This window comes from Trichosurus vulpecula, chromosome 2, assembly GCF_011100635.1.
Source record: "Trichosurus vulpecula isolate mTriVul1 chromosome 2, mTriVul1.pri, whole genome shotgun sequence".
NCBI classification, from domain to species: Eukaryota; Metazoa; Chordata; class Mammalia; order Diprotodontia; family Phalangeridae; genus Trichosurus; species Trichosurus vulpecula.
The window spans coordinates 118742375-118769728 of NC_050574.1; the positions used below are offsets into that span (position 1 = coordinate 118742375).

Here is a 27354-nt window from a genome sequence, read left to right on the forward strand (position 1 = left end):
CATTTCTTCTCCCTACCCTATGAGAGTGACATTAACTTATCACAAAGTGAGGACTCCAGGCAGGAGAGCAGCAAGATGAGGACCTCAGCTGCCGTGAGACAGGATCTTGCCTTGGACTGTTCAAGGGACCGGGATTGAGACTTGACTCTTCCCCTTCTGGGCAGAGATTGGCATGTTTAACGAGCCCAGAGGGGGCAGCTAGGTGATGCAGCGGACAGCACACCGGCCCTGGAAGCAGGAGGAGCCGAGTTCAAGTGTGGCCTCAGACACTTACTAGCTGTGTGACCCTGGACAAGTCACTTAACCCTGTTTGCCTCCAAAAGAAAAAAGAGGCCAGGGAGGAGTGTGACTTGCCAAGGGCAGGATTTTAGACATGAAGATAACTAGATGGGGACAGATCATGTAGGCTGGTGGGCCCTCAAGGGTCCAGGAGAAAGTAGGTGGGCAGGAGGAGGTTTCTCTGCCTCTTACCCTGCATCCCTGAAGGTAATCCTGCTTTGAGAGACATCCAGAAAGCACCCCCCATCCCCAGTCCCTCCTCTCTTCCAAACCTGGCCCCCCAGTCCTCTCCTTTTGCAGACAAGGGAACCGAGACTCGGGGAAGTTCTAACTTCACCCAAAATCACGTTGCCAGTAAGCGGAAGAAGCCCCAAGACCGAGTCCTGACTGTCTCTTCTTATCTGTGTGAACTTGGACTCGTTATTTAACCTCCTGGGCCTTGGTTTCCCCATCTGTAAAATGAGGTTGGGCTAGATGAATTCTAAGGGCATTCACAGAGCATCATTCCAACCCTGACCCTAGTCTGAACCACGTGCTGTTATCGGCATGAACCAAACTCACAGTTTTTCTTCTGGAAGAACCCTTCCTTCCTAGAGATAAAGCCATTGTCATGAAAACAAGAAAAAAGAACACTAATGGTGGACGTATCAGGCACTGTGAAGGACTAATGGGAAGATGTCAATCAAATCCTAATCAGTCCGTATGCACAGGGGCCCAGGCCAGGAGCTGTTCCTACTATTGCTGTGTCCCCCCTCTTAAAAAAAAAAAACAAAAAAAACCTTTTAAACTGCATTCAGTTTATAGAAAGAGTCTGAGGACAGATTTCCTGGTCACTCTCCTACTTTCCAGTAATTGTGCCCAGAGCTAGTGCTCCTCCCTGACCTCAGTAGGTGAGGATGGAGCCACCCTCCTGTCCGGGCCCAGGCACCCCTGATAGGTCGGGTACTCTCTGTTCCACCCTCCCAAGGCCTTCAGGGGGTGGCTCTGAGAAAGCCATTCTCATCAAGGCCAGCGAGGCCATCCCAACTCCACCAACCCCATTCTCGAGTCTCAGAGAGGTAAGGCCGGCCTGCTTTTACATTTACATGAATGAAAAGATCCCTACAGATTCCCAGTCCCCAATTGACAGCTTAATCAGTGGCAGTTTGAAAAAATAAAATCTTCAATCCCGAGGGATCTCAGGCTGTGTGAAGACAAGCCTAGTGTCCAGGAGAAGGGAGGTGGTAGTCTGGCTACCCTTAATGCGGGCCAGGCATGGCCAGGCTAGGTTACTTTTAGTGCGAGGGTCCCTGTGGTTTAGAAAAGCAGTAACAAAATTGAAGCATGTCCGAGGGCTTGTGTCCAGGGTGAGAAGGCCCCTGGACACTGTGTGATCACAAGATCGATCTGAAGGGACTGGATCTCTTTAGCCAGGAAAGAAGGCTGGGGTTGGGAGTGCGGGATGTGGTTTGTCGTCAAGAGTTAGAAGGACTGGCTGGCTGACTGTCTCGTTGGAAAAAGGATGGAGCTTGCCCTATTTTTATACCAGCCAGGAATCATAAGAAGCGTTACCATCTGTTTTGCTGCTGCACCCTAAGGATCATGGGACTTTTCTGACTTGAAGCTGAAACCTTTGTGTGCCATCTCCCCCATAAATACAGAATCTCCTTGAGGGCAAAGCCTGCCTCGGGTTTCTCTTTGTACCCCAGGGGCTTAGCACACTGCTTTGCACATAGTAAGCACTGAATGAATGCTTTATTCATTTATTCATAAAGAGTGGAAGTTTCAGAGAAGCACAACTTGGATCAGCAAAAGGGAAAAAAGTTCCAATTAGAGCCACCCACTAGTGGGTATTTTGAGGGGCTAGTGAGACCCCGGGTCTTTAAGCCTTCAAGTGGATGGCTATTTGCTGAGGATTTGGGGGAGGAGACGGCTGCTGCAGGTGTGGGTGAGATTGGAGGACCTCTAAGTTCCTTCTGCTCCTGAGATTCTGTTGTGGGAACATTTACACGGAGTTTGTGGTTAAGAGGCCAGCGTGTGTCTGCCTATGTCTTTACTGAGCCATAAGAAACACTAGGAGATGTCATGCAGGAGCTTTCTTGGTGGCTCTGAGCATTACCGAGTGGCTCCAGAACAGGGCCGAAACTGGAAAATCAGAAAATCTCAGAGCTGGAAGGTGCGTTAGAGACCCCTGGGTCTGATTACCTCATTTTACAGAGGAGGAGACTGTGGCCCAGAGAAGGAATATGATTTTCCCAGAGTCACACAGTAAGTCAGAGGTCAAGCTAACACTAGAACCCAGTGCTCTTCCAATGTCTTAGACATTAAGCCATCCTAGGCAAGGGTGGAGGGTGTCCCCTATAAGGCAGAGAATGGCTCTGAGGCTAGTCACAGATAATCCTCTTCACTGGAGGCAGAAGCCAAGTCCGAGTCCAAGTTGTCCCCATCAGAGACTGGGACCTGGTCCATTGGACCCTCCCCCATTGTCTCTGCCTGGAAGGCAAAGGTTGTTCCCCAGCTACAGGGGTAGCCCACGGGCCTCAGCTGGCGGCTGACCAGGGCCAGGGCCAGGTGCCCGTGGTATCTCTCCATTCATCTGCCAACCCTGGTGCCCCTCTGTTTGCTCATGGTGGTGAGCATCTGGCTGATGTAGGAGGTCAGGAGGTCATCCATTTTGTAGCCCTAGACAAGAAAGGGGGGGCAGAGAACCAAGGACAGTGATATTAGTCTTCACTTCAACAAAGGGCGTTATTCTGGGCAAGTCTCACCAACCTCCTCCCAATGTGAGTCTGAATCACCAACACTCACACTCTTCTTTTGTGGCAGCCAGATGTTAACTGGCGGCAGAGAGAGGTTAGATCAGGCCTTGAGCATTTAGAGTGCTATGTATTGTTTAATCCTCACAGCAATGGCCATTCACCCTTGGAGTTTCCAGTTCCTGCTCTAATGCTTAATTCACTTAGGGTGCTAGGGACCTGAGAGGTCTAGCCCAACCCTTTCATTTGACTGAATGACCCTGCCCCAGCCCCAGGACTGATCCCTTACCCTGGCCACAGACTGAGCCCAGCCCTAAGACAGCCTAGACATCAACTCCATATGAGCCCTGACCCTAACTCCACACAGGGTTCTGTCCCTGACCCCAGTCAAATCTCTACCCCTTGATCTGGTCTGAGCCCGGCCCTTTATCCCCAGACCCTGGGCCCAGACTGGGCCCAGCCCTAAGACAGACTAGACATCAACAACTGAGCCCTGACCCTAACTCCACACTGAGTCCTGTCCCTGACCCCAGTCAAATCTCTACCCCTTGATCCAGTCTGAGCCCGGCCCTTTACCCCCAGACCCTGGCCCCAGACTGAGCCCAGCCCTAAGACAGACTAGACATAAACTCCATCTGAGCCCTGACCCTAACTCCACACTGAGTCCTGTCCCTGACCCCGTTCAAATCTCTACCCCTTGATCTGGTCTGAGCCCGGCACTTTACCCCCAGACCCTGGCCCCAGACTGGTCCTGGCCCTTAGCCTGGGCATCAACCCCAGTGTAAGCCCTGGCCTTGGCCCCCTGATGCCTAATATTAAATTAACAGTTCATATTTATATTGTGTTTCACCCTTTTCTTACAACCATCCCCTGTAGCAGTGGTCCATTATCCCCATTTTAAAGATAAGTAAACAGTTCCAAAGAGAGGTGATATGAATTGCCTTATAGCTAGGAAACGTCAGAACCGAATGTTTCACATTTAAACTTCAACCAAATCTTCTCTTTCCACTACATCGGGCCACCCCAGCCACAGAATGAACCCCCAACCCTAGGCTATTCATCTCACAAACACGAGCCTGTCTGTTGCCTTTTCCTGTAGCTGCAGAGCTTAGCACAGTGCCTGGCACGTGGCATGGGCTCAATCAATGTTGACTGGCTGTTCGAATGGGCTGTTGGTCACTCAGGGGCCCCTGGAGCTGGAGAGCATGGATGACTCAGTGCCAAGCCTTCCCTACTATGAGAGCCGTATCTTGAAGGGCCCTCATGTTACAGATTAAGAAACCGAGGCCCCGAGGGACGAACTGCCTTGCCCAAGGTTACAGCTGGGATCTGAACCCTGTGCCTCAAGGGCTGAGCAGCCCTGCTTCTGACCCATATGGTAGTGAGCGGTGCTCTTACCAGGGAAGTTTCACAGAGTAGCTTGCTCCCTCGCACCAGGTTCCCGATAGTGATGTGGAAGTAAGTGTTCCCGCTGCTCCAGTTGGAGATCTTGGTGAAGGGGTGAGTGGTGAGAATGTCCTGGAAAAGAGGAGCAGTTTTTGGAGGGGCACCGGCAGCCCCCCTCTCCCCTCCCCCTTATCTTTCTGGCTGAGTCCTGCTGGTCCTGCCGCTGCACCAACTCCTAAGAGCTCAAGAAATGTGAAGCAGGAAAGAACCTCAGAGACGATCCAGCTAAATGGCCCCATTTGACAAAGGAGAAGCAGCAGCGGCATGGTGCAGGGAGGTTGGCATTGCACTCAGAGTCACAGGTCCTGGCCTGGGAGCCCACCTCGGCCCCTGGGCCTCCATCCCCTCAGTTGTAACACGAGAGAATCTGACTCCATGGCTTGGGACAGCCCCTTCACATCTAAATCTCTGGCCTTAGGAGATTGAGGACCAGAGAGAAATAGCTTCTGTGGGGTGGCCTCTCCTTGGCCCAGGCTGGCAATGACCCATGGGGCCGAAAGGACTCAGGTGGACTCTCAAGGGAGAATTTCTGGCAATAAGGTTAAACAAACCCTGGGATGATTCTCGAGGGAGGGATACTTTTATGCCTTCCCCCAAAAAGTCCCTCTGAGAAGGGTTTGGTCTCTTTCCCAAAGCTAGAGGGAAGGGTCAGATGACCCACGAAGTCCAAGTCACTAATATTAATAACAACGACAAAAATCTAGCATTTACAGAGTGCTTTAAGGTTGCAATCATTTTACAAATATACTGTTTAATCCTCTTAACAACTCTGGGAGGAAGGTGCTATTTTTATCCCCATTTTACAGATGAGAACACTGAGGCCAACAAAGACGAAATGACTAGCCCAAGGTCATGCAGCCAGTGTCTAAGGCTAAATTTGAACTCAGGTCTTCCTGACTCCAAGTCCATTATTTTATATACTGTGGTACCTAAGCTTCCTCCCTCTCTCTTCTCTTTCTTTCTTTCTTTCTCTCTCTCTCTCTCTCTCTCTCTCTCTCTCTTTCTCTCTCTCTACACACACACACACACACACACACACACACACACACATTAATAATATGTTTAATAAATACTTTTCACTTTTGTCACTGTATACCCAGCATATCCCCAGAGCTTGGCACATAGTAAATGCTTAATGAAAGCTATCGTTTGATCTACAGCAGACAAGATGAGCCACTTGAACCCAGATTCTCTGACGTCACAGAGAGCATTTTTTGCCTAACTATGTCTTACTCGTCCATCTCCTTTATTCTCACTGCCATCAGCCTTGTACAGGCCCTGGACTATTGCAATCTCCTCGTACCAGGTCTTCCTCCCTTCTTTCCTTGGCCCCTCTCCAATTCATCCCTTAGTCATAAATTAGTGGCCGTGTCACTTTGATGCTAAAAAGTCTTCGGTGGCTCTTAATGGCCACCAAGGAAACCTCTGTGTTCCGCTGTTCCCTCAGCTGGGAATGGATTCTAATCTCTATTCCTGCCGTGTCCTCTGAGAAGTCTTTCTGAACCCCTGAGCCCAGTAAGACCCTCGCCTCTAAGAAACACTTGCCGCAGCTTGGACCTTTCGTATGTGTGAGGTCCAGATGGACCTGTGATTTCATCAGTGTGATGGACTCCTGGTATGAAAGTTCACTCCAGAAATGCAGATCAGCATTCCTCTGTAGCTTATAGTCTAGGGGCTGGGGCACTGATGCGGCTGAGGATGACCTTCCTTTGGCACTTACTATCTACCTGTGTAACGGTGGGTAAGGGCACAACCTCTCTGGACCTCAGTGTCCTCATCTTTAGAGTGAGGGCTTGGATTGGGTGGTCTCCGTGGTCCCTCCAGCTCTAGATCAAGGATTCTATGTGCAACTCCAATAATCTTATGATCTCATGTTGTATCCCCTAAGTGGATTACAAACTCCATGAGGTCAGGGACTATAATGTGGTAATTCATCTTGATATCCCCACTGCCTGTCATATAGCTTTGTACATAATGGATGGCAATGAATATTTGTTGAGTTGAATTGAATGAGGCCAGTCTCCAGGCATGTTTCCTGCCCCAGTCACCATCTGCAAGCAGAGCTTTCCCAGGGAGACTGGGAACGAACATAATCTTAGACCTATAGAATATGAGAATTGGAAAGGACCTTCAAAAGCATCTAATCCCACCCAACTGGAGGGGGGAAAGGAGGACCAGAGGAGGGAAGTGACTTGGCCAGGGACATATAGCCAACAAGTGAGGAGGCCAGGACTAGCACCCAGGTCTTCTGCCTCCTAGGGCAGTCAGCATGGTCTCTACCTCAGCCTGATGCCCCCCGGGGCATTCTTTTGTGACAAAATGGTAGTGCGCATTATCCCTTGTACCCAACCTCCCTTCAGCCTTCACGTCTGCTTCCTCGGTGATCCTCTTACCTTGGTCCGGGGATCAATGAGGCTGACTCCGTATTTGTTGATAGCGATTAGGAGAATCTCTGGGAAGTTTGGCTCCGTTGTTTGCTGGCAAAGAGAAGACACAAGGCAGTCAGATTCCCAAGTCTTCTTGTGAAGGGAGCCAACACCAGGGAAGCCAACGAAAAGGAAATTTCTGGGAGGCAAGAATATAGCCCATTCACTATCTCTGGAAGATGAGCAGAGCCACTCTCTTCCAGATCCGGGGCTTTGCATCAATCCAAGACACATTTCTTCCTTTTCTCCACTTATCCACAATTAGAAAATCATTCAAGGCCCAGCTTAGTTCATGCTGCCTCCAGGAAACCAGACTAGCCAGGAGCAGCCTAGTCTCATCTTTCTTCCCTCTGACCTCAGCTACTTAATTGTTTGAACCATACAATCTGATTGCTTGGTCACCATATTCATCCAAATACAGACACACTCCCCACCCACATATGCAATGAAATCTCTTTGAAAGGAAATATATATATATATATATGTATATATATATATATATGTATATATATGTGTGTATATATATATATACATATATATATATATGCAGAGAGAGAGGTATAAAAGGAAAAAAAATCTTTCTGCAACTTCCCTAATGTGATGTGGGAAAATTGGAACACTAATGCATTGTTGGCGGAGTTATGAACTGATCCAGCTATTCTGGAGAGCAATTTGGAACTATGCCCAAAGGGCTATAAAAATGTGCATACCCTTTGACCCAGCAATACCACTTCTAGGGTTGTATCCTAAAGAGATCATAAAAAAGAGAAAGGATCTGCATGAGCAGTTCTTTTTGTGGTGGCAAAGAACTGGAAATTGAGGGGATGTCCATCAGTTGGAGAATGGCTGAACAAGTTGTGGTATATGAATGTAACGGAATACAATTGTGCTATAAGAAATGATGAGCAGGCGGATTTCAGAAAAACCTGGAAGGACGTCTATGAACTGATGCTGAGTGAAGTGAGCAGAACCAGGAGAACATTGTACACAGGAACAGCCACAGTGTACAATGATCAACCACGAGTTAGCTCTTCTCAGTAATATAACGATCCAAGACAAAAGACTCATGATGGAAAATGCCATCCATATCCAGAGAAAGAACTGGTCTGAATGCAGATCAAAGTATACTATTTTCCACTTTTTTGATGGTTTTTCTCTTTTATTCTGATTCTTCTTTCACAATATGACTAGTGTAGAAATATGTTTAATATGATTGTACATGTATAACCTACATCTGATTGCTTATTGTCTTGAGGAGGGGGAAGGGAAGGCAGGGAAGGAGTAAAATTTGCAACTCAAAATTTTACAAAATGAATGTTGAAAACTATTTTTACATGTAATTGGAAAAAAATAAAATACTATTTATACACAAAAAGAGACTGCCTGTGTAACACTGAGCAAGTCACTTAACTATGCCCTAGGTAACTCTGTAAGACCATAAGTTACAGAGTAGGTGATGACCTGCATTGGAAGAGGTTGTTTTCTTGCCTGGAGTTCACTTTGCCAATGAAATAAAAGACACAGTTTAAAAAAGCCTGAAAAATATTTTAAAATATGCTGCAGGATTAAGAAATCATCAGAACTAAAATCTGGAACTCAAAATCATGTGGAACTGAGCGTTGTAAACTAAAAATAAAAAAATCTTAATTTAATAAAAAAAAAAACAAAATAAAAAATAGAGAAAAAAAATCATCAAAACTAAAAGCAGGTGGGCTGCCCGCAAAGCTTACTCCTGTATATAATAAATCCTTTATTCACATGGAGAAACAGGAGGCACTGGGCTGCTCCCCCCCCCAAATTAAAATTAACTGTAAACAGATCAGAAGTTGCTCTTCAGTCACATCCTTCTCTTTGTGAGCCGATTTGGGGTTTTCTGGGCAAAGATACTACAGTGTTTTGCCATTTCCTTCTCCAGCTCATTTTACAGATGAGGAAACTGAGTCAAATAGGGTTAAGTGATTTGCCCAGGGTCACACAGCTAGTAAGTGTCTGAGGTCAGATTTGAACTTGGACCTTCCTAATTCTAAGATTGGTACTCTATGCTGCACCACCTAGTAGTCACTTTCAAATCTTCCATCTGCACATAGTCAGAGCACTGATTTGTTAGAGCAAAGATTAAAGTTACAATGCAATTGGGAGAATAGAAATGAGAGCATATGGCACGCAATTAAAACATGACCTTATTTAAATAAGCTCCAGCCAGCAGCAGTTGACACCTCAGAGGAGAAGGCTCAGACAGCAGAAGCTCACATCATCATCTCTTAGGTTGGAATTTGTACCAACTCTTCCCAGCTGCCGATAGACAGGCCTGCATCTCCCCCATCAAAATACCTTCCCTTGACCCTAGCATTCCTAAAAGGCTATATAGAGTTCAAATCTGGCCTCAGATACATACTGGCTGTGTGACCTCGGGCAAGTCACTTAACTGCCATCTGCCTCGATTTCCTCATCTGTAAAATAGAGATAATAACAGCACTTACCTCCCAGGGTTGTTGTGAGGGTCAAATGAGGTAATATTTGTGAAGAGCCTAGCATATTACCTGGTGCATAGTAGGTACTATATGAATTCTTATTCCCTTCCCCCTTTCCCTGCCCCCTTCCTAGATCAAACTCCTACACACCTGGCCTCTACTTCTCTCCCACCCCCCACCCCCAGTCATTTCTTAACACCTTAGGCTTGGAATTCTGACCTCACTACTTAACTGACACCACTCTCTGTAGGGTTACTATCAAGTTCTTAATTGCTAAATCCAATGATCTTTTCTCAGGCTTCTTCCTTCTTGACCTCTCTGTAGCATCTGACATGGCTGACCTTCATTCCTCTCTAGCCTCCACTACTCCCTAGACCAGGGGTGGGGAACTTGAGGCCTTCTAGGTCCTTGGGTGCGGCCTTTCCTTTTATTAAGGGATTTGTTCTGTGAAGTTTGGATTCAAAGGGCTGCCCTTGAGGACTGAGAGGGCCACACATGGCCTTGAGGCTTCAGGTTTCCTACTATGCCACGGAAGCCTCCTCACTCTGGAAATCCACTCCCCGGCTGGACATCTCACATCGGACATATACTCTGCCCCAGGGCTCCTTCCCCTGCTTGGCTCGTTCCCACCAAAACCTTCATTTTAAGGAAAGTGCTCAGGCCAGCCATGTCCTCATTCTTTGCCAGGCTCCACTTCTGACTCTCTGGACTTCCTCTACCATGTCCCTTGGCAGGTACCTTCTCTCTCTCTCCCACCCCCTACTTTTCAGCTTTCTTCTTTAGAATTACAGGGACTGTATTTCTTTCTGCTTGTGTTTTGTATCCCCAGAGCTAAGTACAGTGCCTGGCACAAAGTAAGGACTTAATGAATCCTAGTTGATTTTATTTGTTTTGATCAACTATCTATTCCTCCTGGATACACTATTCTCCTTAGGATTTTATGATACAATCCTCTATCCTGGTTCTCTTCCCCCTCTGAACGGAACACTTCAGCTTCTTTTACTGGCTTTTCATCCACGTCTTACCGAGTAATGGCCTGTGCCTCCCAGTGCTCTGCCCTGGGCCATCTTTCTATCTCTCTCTACACCCTCATCAATTCCAAGAGTTAAGTTTTCATCTTTTATGCAGATGACTCCCAGACCTCTATATCCGGTCTCAACTGCCTGCTTCCTCAATGTGTCACAGGAATCTCAAACTCAGCATGTTTAAAATAGAACTCATTTTATCTCTTCAACTCAAGACTCCTTTGAATTTTTCTATTTTTGAAGGCACCTCCACTCATCTAAGCAACCAGGTTCCCAAACTCAGAGATATCTCTGACTCTTGTGTCCGCTTCAACCCCTCCCCAACCCTATATCTAATTGGCTGTGAAATCTTATTCATTTATCCACAACCTGTCTCAAATCACTTCCCTTCTCTTTGCTCACGTGGCCACAACCTTAGGTTAGCTTCACTTCTCAGCAGGACTATTTCTTTTTAAAAAAATAAATTTGAGTGGTATCTTTTGTTCTTACTTCACCTATATTTCCCACTATATTTCTTTCCCATGCTTTCCCAGAAAACCATCCCTTATAATAAAGAATAAAGAGGAAGAGAAAAAAAGTTCCTTGAAACTAATCAACATATTGAAAAAGCCTTATGTTATATGCAATATTTGACATCCATGGCCCCCACTTCTGCCAAGAAGGTATCTTACATCTCTTCTTTGGAACCAAGTTTGGTCATTATGATTTCAAAACATTCCTACTGAATTGTTTTGTTGTTATTTTTTTCTATTTATATTTCTGTACTTATTGAGTACACTGTTTTCTTGGCTGTCCTTATTTCATTTGCATCCGTTCATACACATCTTCCCATGTTTCTCTGTATTCGTCCTGTCCGTACAGCACAGAAATATTCCATTATAACATTCAAGTGCCACAATTTGGTTAGCCGCTTCCCCCATCACCAGGCCTCTACTTTGTACCTAGTTCTTTGCTACCATTAAAAGTGCTGTTATAAATATTTTGGTGTATCTGGGGCCTTTCTTTTTGTCATTAACCACCTTAGAATATGTGCCCAAGATTGGAATCACTGGGTCAGTGAGTATGGGCATTTTTGTCACTTTCTTTGAATAATTCCTAATTTTTTCAGAATATTTTATATTTAAACAATTCATAGCTTCACCAACAATGTATTAGTGGCTGGAGCCTGCTCCAACCCACTCTGTGTTAACTGCCGAGTGTGAGTATTTATACTCAGAAATCAGCAAATGCTACAAATCAGGGCTTGATTTACTGTTTGTTGTTTGACTAACCTAAAGAAAGATGGAGAAAACGTTCATGATGTGGATTAAACTTTAAAAGTGTGTATTTCAGAGAGCTAGATGTTAAATATTTACTAGTATTCTAGAGTCTTCCAACTTGACTCTTAGATTTGGGTTTCTCATTTCTTGAATCCTTCTCCAAATAGATGCCAAAAAAATCTTTCTAAAATATGTCTTTCCATGTTACTTCCCTGGCCAAGAACCTTTGGTGGCTCCCTATTGCCTCTAGCAAAAAATATAAATTTCTCTATTTGGTATGGGGCTCTACGCTACCTTTCCAGACTGATTGCATCTCAATGCCCAGACTCTATATTCCAGCCATAGACCTTGCTTTTCCTTCAACTCCACATTCCATCTCTTATAATCCCTTCTCATTCCTACCTCTTAGATACCCTAGTTTCACCCAAAGCTCATCTCATGTGCGACCTCCTAAGGGAAGTCTTTCTGAAGAAGAAGAATAATGATAATGATTATAACAGTAGTAGCTAGTATTTTTTATAGAGCTCCAAGGTTTGCAAAACTCTTTGTACGTCTTATCTCGTTTGATTTCCTCCTAGTTGTTACGGTTCTCTCCCTCTGCAATTTATCACATACAGTACATATTTATCTGTTTACATGTTGTATTTCTTTGGTAGAATGTAAGTACCTTGAGGGCAGGGCCTGTTGTATGCTCTTTCTTTACTTTGCTCATAATAGCCACAATAAATATTTCTTGGGTTGGACTAGATTGGCTTCACAACTTGGAGCCTCCCAGCATGCTTGGAGATGGCAGCAGGGAGAGAGTCACAAAACCTGGCTCCTTGGCTCTCCCTCAGACTTTCTGTTGCCTGATTCTTCGCTCTGCATGGACATCTTCTTATTTCTGTTTGATTCCCCATCACATTCCTAACCCAGAGTGGTCTAAATCTTAGTACTATGGGGTCATAACATCATGATTCTAGAATTAACAGGACCTCGGAGGCCATCTGGTACAACCCCCTCATCTCATAGGTGAAACGATTAAGAATTCAGGGAAGCTGGATGACTTGCCTGAGTTCACATACAATGAACATCTTAGACAGGATTTGAAACCCTGTCCTCTGAGTCATGAGCTCTATCACATTGCATTCCTCTCTTCTCTTTAAACCTCACCTCACTTGCACTCCTTTGGGTCTCATCAGATAATCTTGCTTCCTACTTTACTGAGAAGATTCAAGTCGTCACACATCCTGAACTCCTTTATCTGTCCTTCATCCCTCAAAATCTCTGTTTTTTCTCCTCCTCTACTCCTTTGCTCCCATCTCAGAGGATGAGGTGTCCAGGAAGCATTGTGCAGGGCTTCTTAAACTTTTTCCACTCATGACCCCTTTTCCTGTTTTTAGAAGCATTGGTTGGCATTGTGTGGCCTGAGGGCACACACACATGCTTTGTGTTCAGAACCAAGGCTTCAGTGAAGTTGCACAATACAACACAGATAAGTGCTGTCAGAAACACCTTGGATTCATTTGAGTTTGATTTTGAATTAATTTTTGGTCATTACATATTAAGAAACCTTTTACCATTGCCAGATTTTTTGTGGCCCCATATAGGATTGAGACCCCGGTTTAAGAAGTGCTGGTGTATATGATTCTGGGTGTGGAGTCAAGAAGAGCTGAGTTCAAATCTGAAGTCAGATGCTTCCTAGCTCTGTGACCTTGGGCAAGTCACTTAACCTTTGTCTGCCTCAGTTTCTCTAATTGTAAAATGGGGATAATAATAGTACTTACCTCTCAGGGTTGTTGTGAGGATCAAATGAAGTAATGTTTGTAAAGAGCTTAGTACAGTGCCTGACACATAATAGGCACTTAATAAATGCTTATTTCATTTTTTTCCTAGCATTAATTTCTTCACTTTTAAAAAAAGTTGTATTGATGGCCTGCAATTTTTACATCATACAAAACTAACACAGAAACCATGCCTGACATTGTATGACATTCCATACCCATAGGTTCTTATCTCCCTCTACCACAAGGCATCCTCTGGGATGCAAACTGCTCATTATGTTTCATTACAGTTCATCTATCTTTTGGCATTATTTTTGTTTACATTATTGTTGTCAAGTATATTATTCTCTTTAACCTCTTCTCTTGGGCCTCCCAATCCCCATCGCCTCTGGGCCCCTTCTAAACAAGACCGGCTCCCAGCTCCCCCCAAGCCCTTGGAAGATCAGTTAAGGGATGAAGTTCATACCTTCACTTCGAAGAAAGCTGACCCAAACGTTGGCCACTTAAATATTAGCTTCAGAAAGGCCAGCTTTGCTTCCTCTTTGCTCTTCCCTGCATGCTTGTTGAAATAGGCCACAATGGACTATGGGAGTAATCACAGATTATATCAGTGGGGAGAGCAGCAATGGTGCTAGCATTTATAATGTCACATCTCAGAGTGGGAAGGCACTTAAACTTCTGCCATCCAAAAGATTAGCTATCCTTCTGCTTTGTGTAATCTGCAGACAGGATACACTTTTTTAATTATGACATGATCCAAGTCATTGATAAAAATATTGCCCAGCACAAAGCCAAAAATAGATCTCTGGGACATTCCATTGGAGACTTCCCTCTAGGTTGACCAAAGAGTGAACATACTTTTTGGATCTAAAAACCAATGAGTTCTAAATCCACTCAACTGCGCTATCATCTAACCCACATTTCTGCATCTTAAAAATCACAAAATCTCAGAGATAGAATCTCCATAAAGAGATAATGATAAATCTCATTAGATGCCTTGTTGAAATCCAAATAGAGTATGTCTATGGCATTCCCTCAATCTTCCAAGCATAGTACACAGCAATACTTTGGACCTATGATTTCATGGTATGGGTATTTTTTTCATTGATATAGGTATTATAATCTTTCCATGTCTTAATAGACAATCTTCATGAGTTGCTATACCTAAAAATAATGTATCACCTTATGGCGAAAATTCTGGCCCAGAACCCATCATGATATCTTGCACACAGTGGGCTCTTAATAAATGTATATTGAACCAAATTGAATTGATAAGACCACTATAGTGACCTTGTTTAAAACATGAGGGTAGTGGAGGGTAGCTGTTCTCGTTGAACCACCTTGATGAACACTGGCTCCTACTGATTACAATTTCCCCAATTGTTCATAAGCCATCCTTTTTAATAATACATGCTAGAATTTTGCCTGGAATTGGGATCAAGCTCACAAGCCTATAGTATGAAGAATCTGCCTCCTTCTCCTATTTGAAAATTAGAATGACTTTATTTGCTCTTTCCTTTATGCCAACAACCTTTAACCCCATCCAACCACCTCTAATCCCAACCTCAGCCAATCAACAAACATGGATTACCTAGTATGTGTAAGATACTGTGGGATGCCAGAAGACAGTGGGGAGCCCATCATTCCTAGGGATGCTTACCCTTTTCCAGTCATCTGGTGAGATCTGCCGAATAAGGTCCTGTGGCACCAGCTCACGCAACATCTTGGGTATGCTTGGGAAATAGGATTTGTCATCTTCAAACTTGACCCTATAGATCAGGGCTCCCAGCTGAAGGACTTCTTCCCGGGTAGACTTATGGTATCCACGAAGGTATTTGGGCAATTCCTGCAAGAGACAGCAGGATGAGGACAAGGAAAAAGCTGGCTCCTTCCTTCAAGAAAATGGCTCCCCAATACTAGGCATTCAAGTCCCTCCATGATGTCGTTCAAAGCTAAATTTCTTTTTTTCTTAAAATGATCATTTATTGATTTTGTCTTTATATCAGTTATCTCAACCCTTCCTGCCCTGTTTAAACCCTGCCATGTGACTAATAATAAAAATCAAAGAAGTCCAATATAGTAACTGTGTCTGACAATATGTACAATATTCTATCCTAGTAACTCTCCCCTCTCATTTCCCACCTGGCACAAAGGGGAAATTATGGTTTCCAGGACCCTTGTTGGTTTTTTAATTACTCAGAGCCTGACTTCCTTCTAGAGATGACTTCATTTACCATGTTGTAGTCATGCATTTATTGTTCTCTTGGTTCTGCTTACTTCCTTCAACATCAGCTGATATAAATCTTCCCATGCTTCTTTAAACTCCTCCCCATCATCATTTGTTACTGCACAATAATATTCCAATACCTGCATGTACTAGAGAATTTTGTGGGGTTTTTTAGTCATTTGCCAAGTGATGGGAAGTGACTTTGTTTCCAGTTCTTTGCAATCACAAAAAATGCTGCTATGAATATTTGGTGTATGTGGGGTCCTTCATGATTTTGGTCTCCTGTAGGGTAGAAAGTTAACAGTAGGAACTCGGACAATGGAGTTACTCTGCTCACATAATTCCAAACTAGCCTCTAGAATGATTGGACCAGCTCACAATTCTATCAACAGGGAATTAGTGTGCCTGTCTTCCCACAACCCATCAACAATGTTCTCATTTTTGTGGATTTTCGACAATTTGTAGAATGCTGTTTTCATTTGTACTTCTCTTACTATTAGTTATTCGGAGCATGTTTTTGCCAGGTCATTTATATAGTTTTCAATTCTTCTTTTGAATTTGCTGAGGTAACATGATGTGAGAGTAAGCCGAATCTGGAGTCAGGAAGATCTGGGTTCAAGTCCTACTAACTCTGATATGTACTGGCTATTTGTGGCTCTGGGAAAGTAATGTAACCTGTCACTGCCCTAGATAGCTTGCTAAAACCATATGTTGCAGAAAATTTGCCGATCTGTACTGGTAGAGGAATTCTTTATGGGGTGCTCCCAACAAAATGGAATCATAGGTTCAGTCTTAAAGGTATACCTGTTCAAACTGTGAATATCCTTTGACTAGCCAAGTGTGGTGGCACACACAATCCCAGCTACTGGAGAAGGTGCAGCTGGTGGATCTCTTGTGTTTGGGAGTCCTAGGCTATAGTGGGCTAAACTGACCAGGTGTCTACTCTCAGCTCATCATTAGCACAACGAGTCCCCGGGAGTGGGGCTTTCACCCTGATGATATCACCTCCCTCCATAATCATGTCTTCGTAGTACTCACATATACTTTTCCCCCTGCCCTCCCTAACTTGGTGAGCTCCTGGTTTGAGAAGGCAGGGTTGCGGTAGGGGTTGGAGGAAAGGGTCATTCATAAGGAAAGGGAAGAGGTTTTCTTCTGGGCCTGTGTGATTCTATAGGTCCCAGCTCTCCCCAAGGATTCCTTCCAAAATAGGAGGGGCAACCTAGTCCATGTTGGAAATGGAGCAATCAGCTTCCATGTTAATCAGGGTGGGACAAGGATAGTGAGAAGTCTCTATACATCCAACCTGAGTGAAATAGGCAAACTGAGTCTTTTTTTAAAAATCATTTCAGGGGCAGGTAGGGGGTGCAGTGAGTAGAGCACTGGCTCTGTAGTCAGGAGGACATGAGTTCAAATCCAGTCTTAGACACTTGACACTTACTAGCTGTGTCATCTTGGGCAAGTCACTTAACCCCAATTGCCTTGCCTTCCCCCCTCCAAAAAAAAGGAAAAAAAATCATTTCAGCATTTATCCATTGGATGCTATTTTATTTATGTCAATTTCCTATATATCTTAGATAGAAGATTTTTATAAATGGTATTTGATGTAAACTTTTTTCTTAACATACTGCTTCTCTTCAATTTTCATTGATTTTATTTGTGCAGAAGCTTTTAAATTCCGTGTAGTCAAAATTGTCTATTTTATCTTTTATCACTCTTCTAGTTTAGTTAAGACTCTCGTTCAAGCCATAATTGTGAAACATACTTCATCTTGGACTTTTCTAATGTTTTATGATATGGCTAATATGGGAATTTGTTTTGCTTGACTATATATGTATATGTATATATAATGAGTTTTGCTTTTCTTGAATTCTCAATGGGACATTCAGGAAAAGATGGGAGGGAAAGGATTCAAAACCAAAAATAAAATAAATTTGAATTAAAGAATAAAATAAGATTATAACTCCTAAAATTGTTTTTGTGGTGGGACATTTTATCTTCAGGTTATATTTCCATTCTGAGATTATTATGAAAAATATTTGGAGCTAAAACTAATTTCTGTCAAGTTGCTTTCCATTCTTTTTTCCGGCAGTTCTTATAAAAAAGTGAGTTTCCAGTCATTTATGTTACTGGGTTTATCAAACAATTAGACACTTTTAAATTTCAATTGCTTCTTGCTTCTTTAATCTGATCTACTGACTTATTTTTCTGTTTTTTAACCAGTACTAAGTAGTTTTGATGCCTGATGCTTTATTATATCATCTAAAGTCTTCTCCCTTCCCTTGTACTTTTTCTCATTATTCCTCTTGACATTCTAGACTTTCTGTTCTTCTGAATGAATTTAGTCATTATTTTGTCTAGATCTACATGTTAATCCCTTGGTTTTAATTAGTAACTTAATTCGATTAGCATTCACCAAATTTGTAAATTAATTTTGCTATTGTTGTCATTTTTACTATATTAGCATAACCCAACCATGAGCAATGAATTTCTCTCAAATTATTTGTCTCTTATTATTTCTGTAAAGAAAATTTTACAGTTTTATTTAATAAATTTTGTGTTTGTTTTGGTAGACACTCTTTGGATAATGCTCCAGTTGTCCCTCATTCTCCCTCTTGGAACCTCAGGTTCTTCATCTGTAAAATGAGTGTGACAATCCCTCTCCAGTGACAGAGTTCAGCATCTGGAAGGGAAGGCTACCTGGAGGAGGTGGGAGTGAGGGAGTTGGGTGGAGGGGAAGAGATGGGTGACCTTCATTCAGACCAATCTTCCTATCGATCAATTAATAAACATTTATTAAATGCCAGCTAAGTGCTGGATCCCTTTCCTAAGAGCAAAAGCCTCCCTAGAGGTGCCATCCCTGAGCAGCCCTTAAGTCTCAGAATTTCTCTAAGTTTAGGAAGAAAGAGAAGCTGCTCCTGTCTTTCCAGCAGCACCGATCAATCCAAGGAGAATGCCATGCTTACCTGGTAATAGTGGAAAATAGAGTCTGCCATTGGGTCCTTCCCAGGAATCGTATTGGTCCACAGCTTCTTCATGAAGAACACTTGGTAGGTAAGAGAAGGCACAATCCCTGCAAAGACAGGCATGTTGTCAGCTTGGGCAAACCTGGAAATGAAACCTATGGGTTTTGAGGGCCGTTGGGCCTTGTCAGCCTTGGCTTCTACTGTTGTTAACCATCTATCAGTTCATGAGTCAGTCAATCAGTCAGTAAGCCTTTATTAGGCATCCCCTATGTTCCAGGTAGGGTTGAGGCACTAGAGATGCAAATACAGAGAATGAAACAATCTCTACCTTCAAGAGGCTTGTGTTCTAATGGGAGAGACAACAAGTACTTATATAAATCTATACAGCATACATATAAAGTGGATAAATGTATAGAAAATAATTAAATATGCAGTAGATTGGGAGGAAGGGAACCAGCTTTTGGGAGGACCAGGAAAGGCTTGATGCAGAAGATGGTGATTGAGATGCATCTTAAAGGAAGAGAGAGACTCTATGAGGCAGAGGTAAGAATGGAGTATATTCTAGATATAAGGGATGAATCGACTGGAGTGGGGCAAGACTTGAGGCAAAGAGACCAATTAGAAGGCTATTATGATAACCTGAGGGGAGGTGATGAGGGCCTGGAATACCTTCTCTTGCCTTCTCTCTGCCCCCCACTACCTGGTGAATTCCTCCACATATATCTTTTAAATCCTACTCAAAAGTCACCTCTTCCAGGAAGCCTTCCCTGACTTCCCCAACTGCTTAGAATCCTTGCCTTTAGAACCTCATGTGGCACTTTTTCTTCATCTCTCTAATACATATACCAGGTGATATTGGAATGTTACACTTGTCTGTTTGTGTTTTATCCCTTGCTAGACTGTGAGCTACATGAGGTCAGGGACTGTGTCTTAGCTAAGTTTTGTATAAACCCTGTATCTCCACCAGCATCTAACCCAGTGCTCTGCAGGCTTAACATTTAAAGAGAATTATTAAAATGGTTCTGCTCCTTTTGCCAGAGACCTTAGAGAAGACTCGAAGCCAGGACTCTAAGCAGAACGTGCATGTGTTAAGAGATAGAAGTGGCCTGGTAGAAAGCCTAGGAGCCCAGAAGACCTGAACTCTAACCCAGATCTTTCCTGATTTTATATGTGACCATAAGTGACTTCCTTGCTCTAAGGCTCAGTCTAAACACCTGTAAAAACAGAAATAGATGAATGATAGATCATAAAATCATAAGATTTAGAGCTAATATGATCCCTCACTTTATAGAGAAGGAATCTGAGGCATAAGGAATTTTTTTATGGTCTCTTTCAATTCTCGCACTCTTTGATTTGATGAGAAGATCAGAGTTCAAGCATTGCCTGTATGACTGGACAAATAAGTCACAACCTCTCAGTGCCCTAGACAACTCCCTAAGACTATAAGTTACAGAGAAGCTTAATTAATAGAGGGAATTTCCTTACCTGGGAATTGCCTATACCAATAAAATCACATCTTAAGCTATCCCTATCTATAAGTGTATCCCTATCTACATGCATACATACACACACATATGCATAACTCCCTAAGACTATAAATTGCAGAGAAGAGGCCCACCCATATTAATAGAGAGAGTTTCTTTAGCTGGGAGTTGTTTCCCAGGAAATACATATAGAATATTATATATTATACATACATGATAATTATATATAATGAAGTAATATAGTAATTATGTTATATATTACATACAGAATATAGTTGTCACCTAGATAATACATGTACAATTATATGTTACACATATATTATAATTATATATAGTTTAGTTAATATAATAATTATATAGTCTATATTGAATATACAATATAATTGTCTCCTTGGCAATACATATGAGTTGCGATATATAATATAGTATATATTAATTTCAATGATTCCAAGTTTCTCTCTTACACAAAACCTGATGTTTCACCACCGAGAGTCTTCCACTGACAACAACAACAACTGGCATTCGTATAGCACTTTAAAGTTTGCACATCACTGTATGCGTCATTTCATGAAGAATCTAAATTGCCAATGACCCAAAAGAAACATGGTGGTTCTAAGTAGAAAGTTGCTACTTTCGTCTTATGTGCAAGAAATGATGTAAAAATCTACGAACCAGGAAGTGTAAGATCAGAAGCGGAAGTGGGCCAGTCATGTAGAGAGAACAAAGGGACGATAGATGCAAAGCCTAGCCTGAGGGCCACCCTGGTGCCCAGTACCCTAGAAAAAGACATCAACACATTTTCTGCCTGTGGGGCAGTTAGGGGAAGACTGGCATGGATGGAATGAGAAGGAATGGATAGACGGTGATCTCGACCCAAGGAAGGATACCCACAATAATGAGATCACAGTATAGGTATATCACAGGAAATCATTGAAGGTTCTTAGTTCAATTCAAAACATGTTTTTTTTTTTTAAAAAAAAGCTCACTAAGTGTAGAATCCACTAGGAGATACCAAGATTAAGTAAGACAAGGTCTTAGCTCCCATCGGAGGATAGTAAATTAAAGAATCAGGAAGGGCGCAGGGGAGATCAGCTCACCTAGTCTCTCCGACCCCAGTTTCAGGAAGGTGATTGTTTAAGCCCCTAGGACAAGTAGTTGTGGGTTACCTTTAGGGAGATCTTATAAGGCATAAAGCTCCCAGATTCTCTAGGCTGACCATCGTAGGTTTTTATCCCCTGAGAGTTAAGCTCTTAGAATGTGTGACCTTGGGCAAGCCAAAGTCTCTTCTCTGGACCTCAGGTACCTTCTCTGGTGATGAGAAAGCTGGGCCAGATGGCCTTTAACATCCCTTCCAGTTCTAAACAAATTCTCAGATTGTTACCATCTTTCATGGGTCTTGCTTTTTTTATCCAGTCTGTCAAGTGTCGGACGAAGTCAAAGAAGAAATCGCCCTCAGGAACGCTGATGACCTAGAGAGAAGCATCTCTGTTAGGGCCAGGGGACTGACAGGGGACCCCTATTTTTGACTTCTTGTTACTACCCAAGTTCAAACCCAAACTACCTCTTTTTTTAAAAGACAAGTCCAAACTTTGTTTAAAACTACATTTTAAGTTTAAAGTTACTAAACAAATCACAATTGAAAAATAAGAAAGAGAACAGTGCAGCAAGCCTTTTACCCGGGATGTTGCAACTATCTTCTAACTCTCTCTCCTCCTCCCCAGCCCATACCACAGAGGCCACCATAATAATGCTCTAGCTCCCAGCTCTGATCATATCACTTCTCTTCCCAAGAGACCCCCTCCCCCAGCAGCTCTCCAGTGCCTAAAGGAGGAAGTCCAAACTCTTTAGCCTGGGATCCAAGGTCTTCTATAGTGTGGCACCAATCACCCTTTCCAGTTTTATGTCCCATTAACTAATACCCTTGGTACACCCTGTGCTTGCAACAAAACGGCCTCCTTACCATCTTCAAACCTATCCCTGTCTCTCTTGCCTCTATGCCTTTGCTAACGCCATTGCCAGGAATCCCTTCCCTTCCAAGGTCTATTCATTTAATTCCTACCTGTCCTAAAAGTCGTAGCTTCCTAGATTAAGATTTCTATTATTCCTCCTACTATATATATGCTTATATGTATGTAAATGCATTCATTAAATGGAGAGTAGTTATGTTAGCTTACAAACTATTGCTAAGTACAAAGTAACAATGTTCCGTAGAAGGAGAGAGAAACAGAGTACACGGTTCTCAGAGAACTATATACATGTTCATATATACATATGTATGCATGCCACATGTACATGTATGCTCATTGCCCAGATAGGTCTCTGTGTGTATGTACATATACGTACACACACAAATAAATACACACAAGGACTGTACGTGTATATCCATATATGATGGAAGCTGTTTAGAAGGAGAAACCATTTGATTCCCAGGGATTGTCTCCATGAGCCAAATGTCGCCTCTCCTTGCCATGGTTTGTAATGTCAATAAAGTGTTTTGCTGACTTGAACCTTTACCTTCAAGCACTAGGTCTTTTTGCCCTAATATATTATTCTATGCAATATGTACAAATATGTCCTTATATATATATATATATAATATCCAATGTACATAGACTATGTGAGTCCAAGCTTATACTTAGAGCTATAAGCAAAGTCCCAGAATGGAAAGATTACTTTGGGCTGGGGCAGAAGTTGGTGGTGATGGGGTAGGAGCTCAGGGAAGGCTACTCACCACCTCCTGGTCTCACTCTGCCCTTTCCTGCCTCAGGCCTGGAATGAATCGTTCCCTTTTCCCCAGCCTTCTCCCCCAGTTAGAATGGTAGAAAGTAGGCCCCTAAGGGCAGGGATGGCTTCATATTTGATTCTGTATCCCCAGCACAATACCTGGCACATAGTAGGCACTTAAATGTTCAACTGAACTGGAATTCCTTCCTTCCTTCAAGGCCCAGCTTAGGTAGCTCCTCTTCCATGAAGCCTTCCCTGATCATGCCTAACTAGAAGCGATCACTTCTTTTAAGGGGTTTCTCATACTGATTTTTATTTTATTGATTTTCACCCATCTCGTCCTCCCCACCCCACTTTAATCTAATATATTCCACAGCTCCAAGCTGTCCTTACTGACTGACTGACTCACTGCGTAACTCACCTTGTCAGAAATTTTAACGAAGAGGCTGAATCCATCTGACGCCTTCAGAAGCAGCCTGGTGGAGATGCTCTGACAGAAGTCCTTGGCCTTGGTGCTGGATTCTACCTCGAAGGCCTGTGTGGAGGGAAGAGAGCAGATGTCCTCAGAACTCTCTCCCAACAGGGTCCCCTCAATCCCCAGGCTTTTCCTCCTGGAAACCTGTACCTACATGACTGCTTCGCCATGGGCCCCCTTGGAGCCCTCTCTTACTTTCCCACATTTGCAGCAAGAAAGTTGGGAATGTTTTTCTTCCTTTAAACTTCAGACAGTTCTACCCTGTTTGCTTTGGCCCAGCATGTTTCTCCTCATTGTGGTCTAATTATTCTCCTCACAACCACCGTTGTCCTCTTTCTGTCCTCTCTACCTCCATGCCTTTGGCCAAAGGCCCACCCTCCACCCCACCCCCATGCCATCTCTACCTCTTCATCGTCTTCAAAACCCAAATCAGGTACCTTCTCTTCCATGGAGCCCTCCCTGATTTCCCAAAGCTGAAGTGCAGGTAGGGAAGTATAGCGGAAAGAGAACTAGGCTGGAAATCAGAAATTAGAAACCTGGGATTCAAATCCTAGCTCTGCTACCATCTGCGTGACCTCAGACTTTGCCTCTCTTGCCTCAGTTTCCTCATCTGTAATATGAGGATCATAGCTCTAGAGCTGGAAGGTACTTCACAGGCCAATGAGTCCATCTCCCTCATTTTGCCAATGAGGAAATTGAGGCCTAGAAGGTTAAGGGACTCACCCAAAGTCACAAAGGCAGTAAGAGGCAGGACTTCTGTCCAGGTCCTCTGAGTCCTGACTCTTTCCACTGTATAATTCTGGGCTGGACAAGCTCTAAGTTTCCTCCAAGCTCTAAAAATCTAAATCCTCCCCAAATCTTTTGAGCCTCCATGGTTGGACTTTCCTAGGCATTTCATTATTATCTACCCTGTAGAATGCTCATTTGTGCACATATCCAATTCCCTCTATTAGAACAGAAGCTCCTTGAGGGTCAGGGTCATGCCATTTATCTTCTTTGTTTCTCTAGTGCTGAGCACAAGGCCTTGACTGCAGTAAACTTTTAATAAATACTTGTTTTTCACAGTGCCTGTCAGTCATTAAGATTCAGTCTTGCCCCATGAGACCGCAGCATGAGTTCATGATGCAGGAGTTACCTGACAAGCTCCACAGGGTATTGGAATGAGCAAAAGACCCTAAGGATAATTAGAGTTTTTCTAGTATAGGATGGGCTGCCTTGAGGAGTAGTGAGTTGCTTGCCACTGGAGGTATTTAAGTAGAGGCGGGTTGGCCACTTGTCAGTGATGCTAAAGAAGAGCTTTGTGCTTAGGTAGGGGCTCACCTAGATGCTTTCTGAGGTCCCTTCCAACTCTCCCATGGCCCTGTATTCTTGGAGGAGCTGACTTCTAAGCAGTTAACTTGTGGTTGACTTAGCCAACACACTAATAGTAAGAAGGGGAGTGTGTGTTGTCAGGGACACCAGCCATGGAACTTAGAAGTGACAGAGTAAGGAGGATAACCTCAATGAAGTAGCATTGAGAGAGAGACTGACAAGGAAGTCCATCTGGTCTTGAAGGCCGTGGTCACTGGAGAAAGAGTGATAAGGAAAAGGCAGGGAGATCCTGCCATAGGTGAGCAGGTTAAAGGACAAAGGTTATTCATGTAGTCTCTGAAAAAAATAGACTTAGCAGAATTCCTAGTACGGTTCCCACAAAGCTGGAGAACGTAGGAGTATGGTCAATTGGAAGCTGGTTGTAGAATCTAATCAAGTAATGTCAAGAAGAATGGATCTGGAGTCAAAAGAACTGGATTTGAATCTTGAAGGCCAAGTACTACCCACATAACCTTAAGCAAGTCATTTTCCCTCTTTTCCCTCCTTTGTAAAATGAAAAAGCTGGACTGGGTGATCCCTTCCAGCACTAAGTCCCAGGACAGCCATCCTGGAGCTCCTTTGTCCTGCGGCCTCCCATGGTCTAACATGGTTTAGGCCCTGGCCTAACCCAAGGCAGAGCATGAATAAGCCCCATCGGCTTCTAGCTTACCTCATCGGTGTCATCAGGAAAGTAAACTTTGTGGAAAATCTGGGTGGTTTTGTGCTGAATGGCCTCCACCTCCACCAAATGGGGAGGATACTTCCGAGAGCCGTTCCTGAAAGGCAAAGCACCCCACTCGTCGTCAGAGACCAGGGAAACTGGGGACTCAGGTGAGGGTCCAAGGACTTACTCAGGAGCATGGGTACAGGGCGACTAATGAAGATGCAGGGGCATGCATTCAATACCACAGTCCACCACACCTACAGAGAGATGCCCAAGATGCTCACAAAGTCCCTGGGTTCCTTCCTTTTCCTTCATTCCTCACAACCATTACAGTAACTCAAACACAACCCCTGCCCTCAGGAAGGTTACAGTCTGGTAGAGGAGATACGAAACATATCAAAAAGAAGAAGCATTTACTAAGCACCAGCTGTATATCAGGCACTGTGCTAAACATTCGGTAAAAAATGAAAGAAAGAAAAACACCACATTGCCTGCCTTCAGGAAGCTCCCTTTCCAATGGGGAAGACAATATGGAAGTATCTAGGTATTATAGGTGGCACAGTGGATAGGGTGCTGGACCTGGAGTCAGGAAGACTCCTCTTCCTAAGCTCAAATTTGACCTCACACACTTACTAGCTGTGTGACCTGTTTGCCTCAGTTTCCTTGTCTGGAAAATGAGCCGGAGAAAGAAATGGCTAAGCACTCCAGTATCTCTGCCAAGACAACCCCAACTGGGATCATGAAGAGTTGGGGACCCCACCAAAATGACTGAATAACAACTAATGTGTGTGTATTTGTATATGTATGTATATTTGTGCATAAATATATATATATATATACATACATATGCATGTATGCACACACACACACACACACACACACACATACACATAACCATTTGTTACGCACTTATCATAGGCCAGCAACTGTACTAAGTGCTGGGGATACTAAACTGCAAGAGAGTTCCTGCCCTCAAAGAGCTTACCTTCTAATAGAGGAAGGACAGTGCGTAAAGGGGAGCTAGGAGGAGAGGGTGAGCGGTGGTGTGGTCTGGAGGTGGCCAAGAAGCGTCAGGGAGGCTTGGCTCCTGGCAAGGTAATGCAAAAGCTCACCTGTCAGAGCTCCAAGTCACAGGGGTGGACTTGTGGAATAGAAGGTGTGAAGGAGGGAAAAGATGTTTTTACTACTTAAGTAAAATCAATGAAATGGGGTGGATTTGTTATCTAAGGATGCTTCCAGTTCTACATTCTATCATCCTATGATCTTTCTGAAGTTCCCTCACACCTCTGAGTTTCCATGATTTAATGCTCCTATGTTTGTCCCCACTATTCCCCCTGTACTTTTTCCCAGCTGGCCCATACCTGAGAGCCTTCTGGAGCCTCTGCATGCAGTCTGTGGACAGCTGGCAGTGCTTCCGGGATTGGAGGAACCTTTGCACATGGGGGAGCAGGATGTTGCTCGGTGGGAAGAGACCTGTGCACAGCCAGAGCAGCTCCCAGCCTCGCTCCTCACTGTACCTGGGCACCAGAGAGACACCAGCCAAGACATATGTCACAGCAGCTCATGCTATGCCCCCATCACGGTGGGGAAAGGAGGGTGGGATCAGGGAGATTTCCTGTATACCCCAGCCTGATAAGGTGACAACGTGCTTGGGGAAGGAGGAAACTGTCACCTTGGTTAGTTATATTCTCCTAGTTGAGGCAGCTGTGAAACAGGAGCAGGAGTATGCTAGTTGTTCTTGTGTTGGTCCTTTGTTTTTGAAGAGGACCACGTCAGGGAGATGACTTGCAGGTGACTTTGATTTGAGTGAGGGAGGACTATGCAAGGTCACCAGCCTCACTTTCTCCTCGAGAGCCATCTGGATCCAGTGACCAGATATTCATCAGGAGGTCTGGAGAAGGCCCAGGATGCAATGGGAGACCCTGGCCCTTTCAGGCTAAGGTCTTTTCAGATTCTCATTTTGAGTGAGGCAATGCCCATTCAGTGAATAGGCCTCTTTAAGAAGTGAGTCATTTAACAAATGGCTCTCTAGGAAAAAAAAAAACAAAGTAGGCCTGACACAC

General features: G+C 43.7%; 1 protein-coding gene across 2 annotated transcripts in view; it reads right to left on the reverse strand.

The window, feature by feature from the left end:
• Window positions 1-2050: 2050 nt before the first annotated feature.
• Window positions 2051-27354, reverse strand: part of MYO7A (myosin VIIA) — a 140748-nt gene continuing 115444 nt past the window's right edge. The window contains exons 38-47 of one of the 2 annotated variants that reach the window (XM_036745400.1): window positions 26653-26808; window positions 25298-25403; window positions 23224-23337; window positions 21460-21547; window positions 18595-18701; window positions 15065-15250; window positions 13877-13987; window positions 6854-6937; window positions 4413-4532; window positions 2051-2940 (exon numbers count right to left, since the gene is read on the reverse strand). In XM_036745400.1, the coding sequence (XP_036601295.1) occupies window positions 2851-2940; window positions 4413-4532; window positions 6854-6937; window positions 13877-13987; window positions 15065-15250; window positions 18595-18701; window positions 21460-21547; window positions 23224-23337; window positions 25298-25403; window positions 26653-26808 (1162 nt within the window). In that variant the 3' untranslated portion in view covers window positions 2051-2850. Of the gene's footprint in view, window positions 2941-4412; window positions 4533-6853; window positions 6938-13870; window positions 13988-15064; window positions 15251-18594; window positions 18702-21459; window positions 21548-23223; window positions 23338-25297; window positions 25404-26652; window positions 26809-27354 lie in introns of both variants that reach the window. The other variant, XM_036745399.1, reaches the window with a different exon arrangement.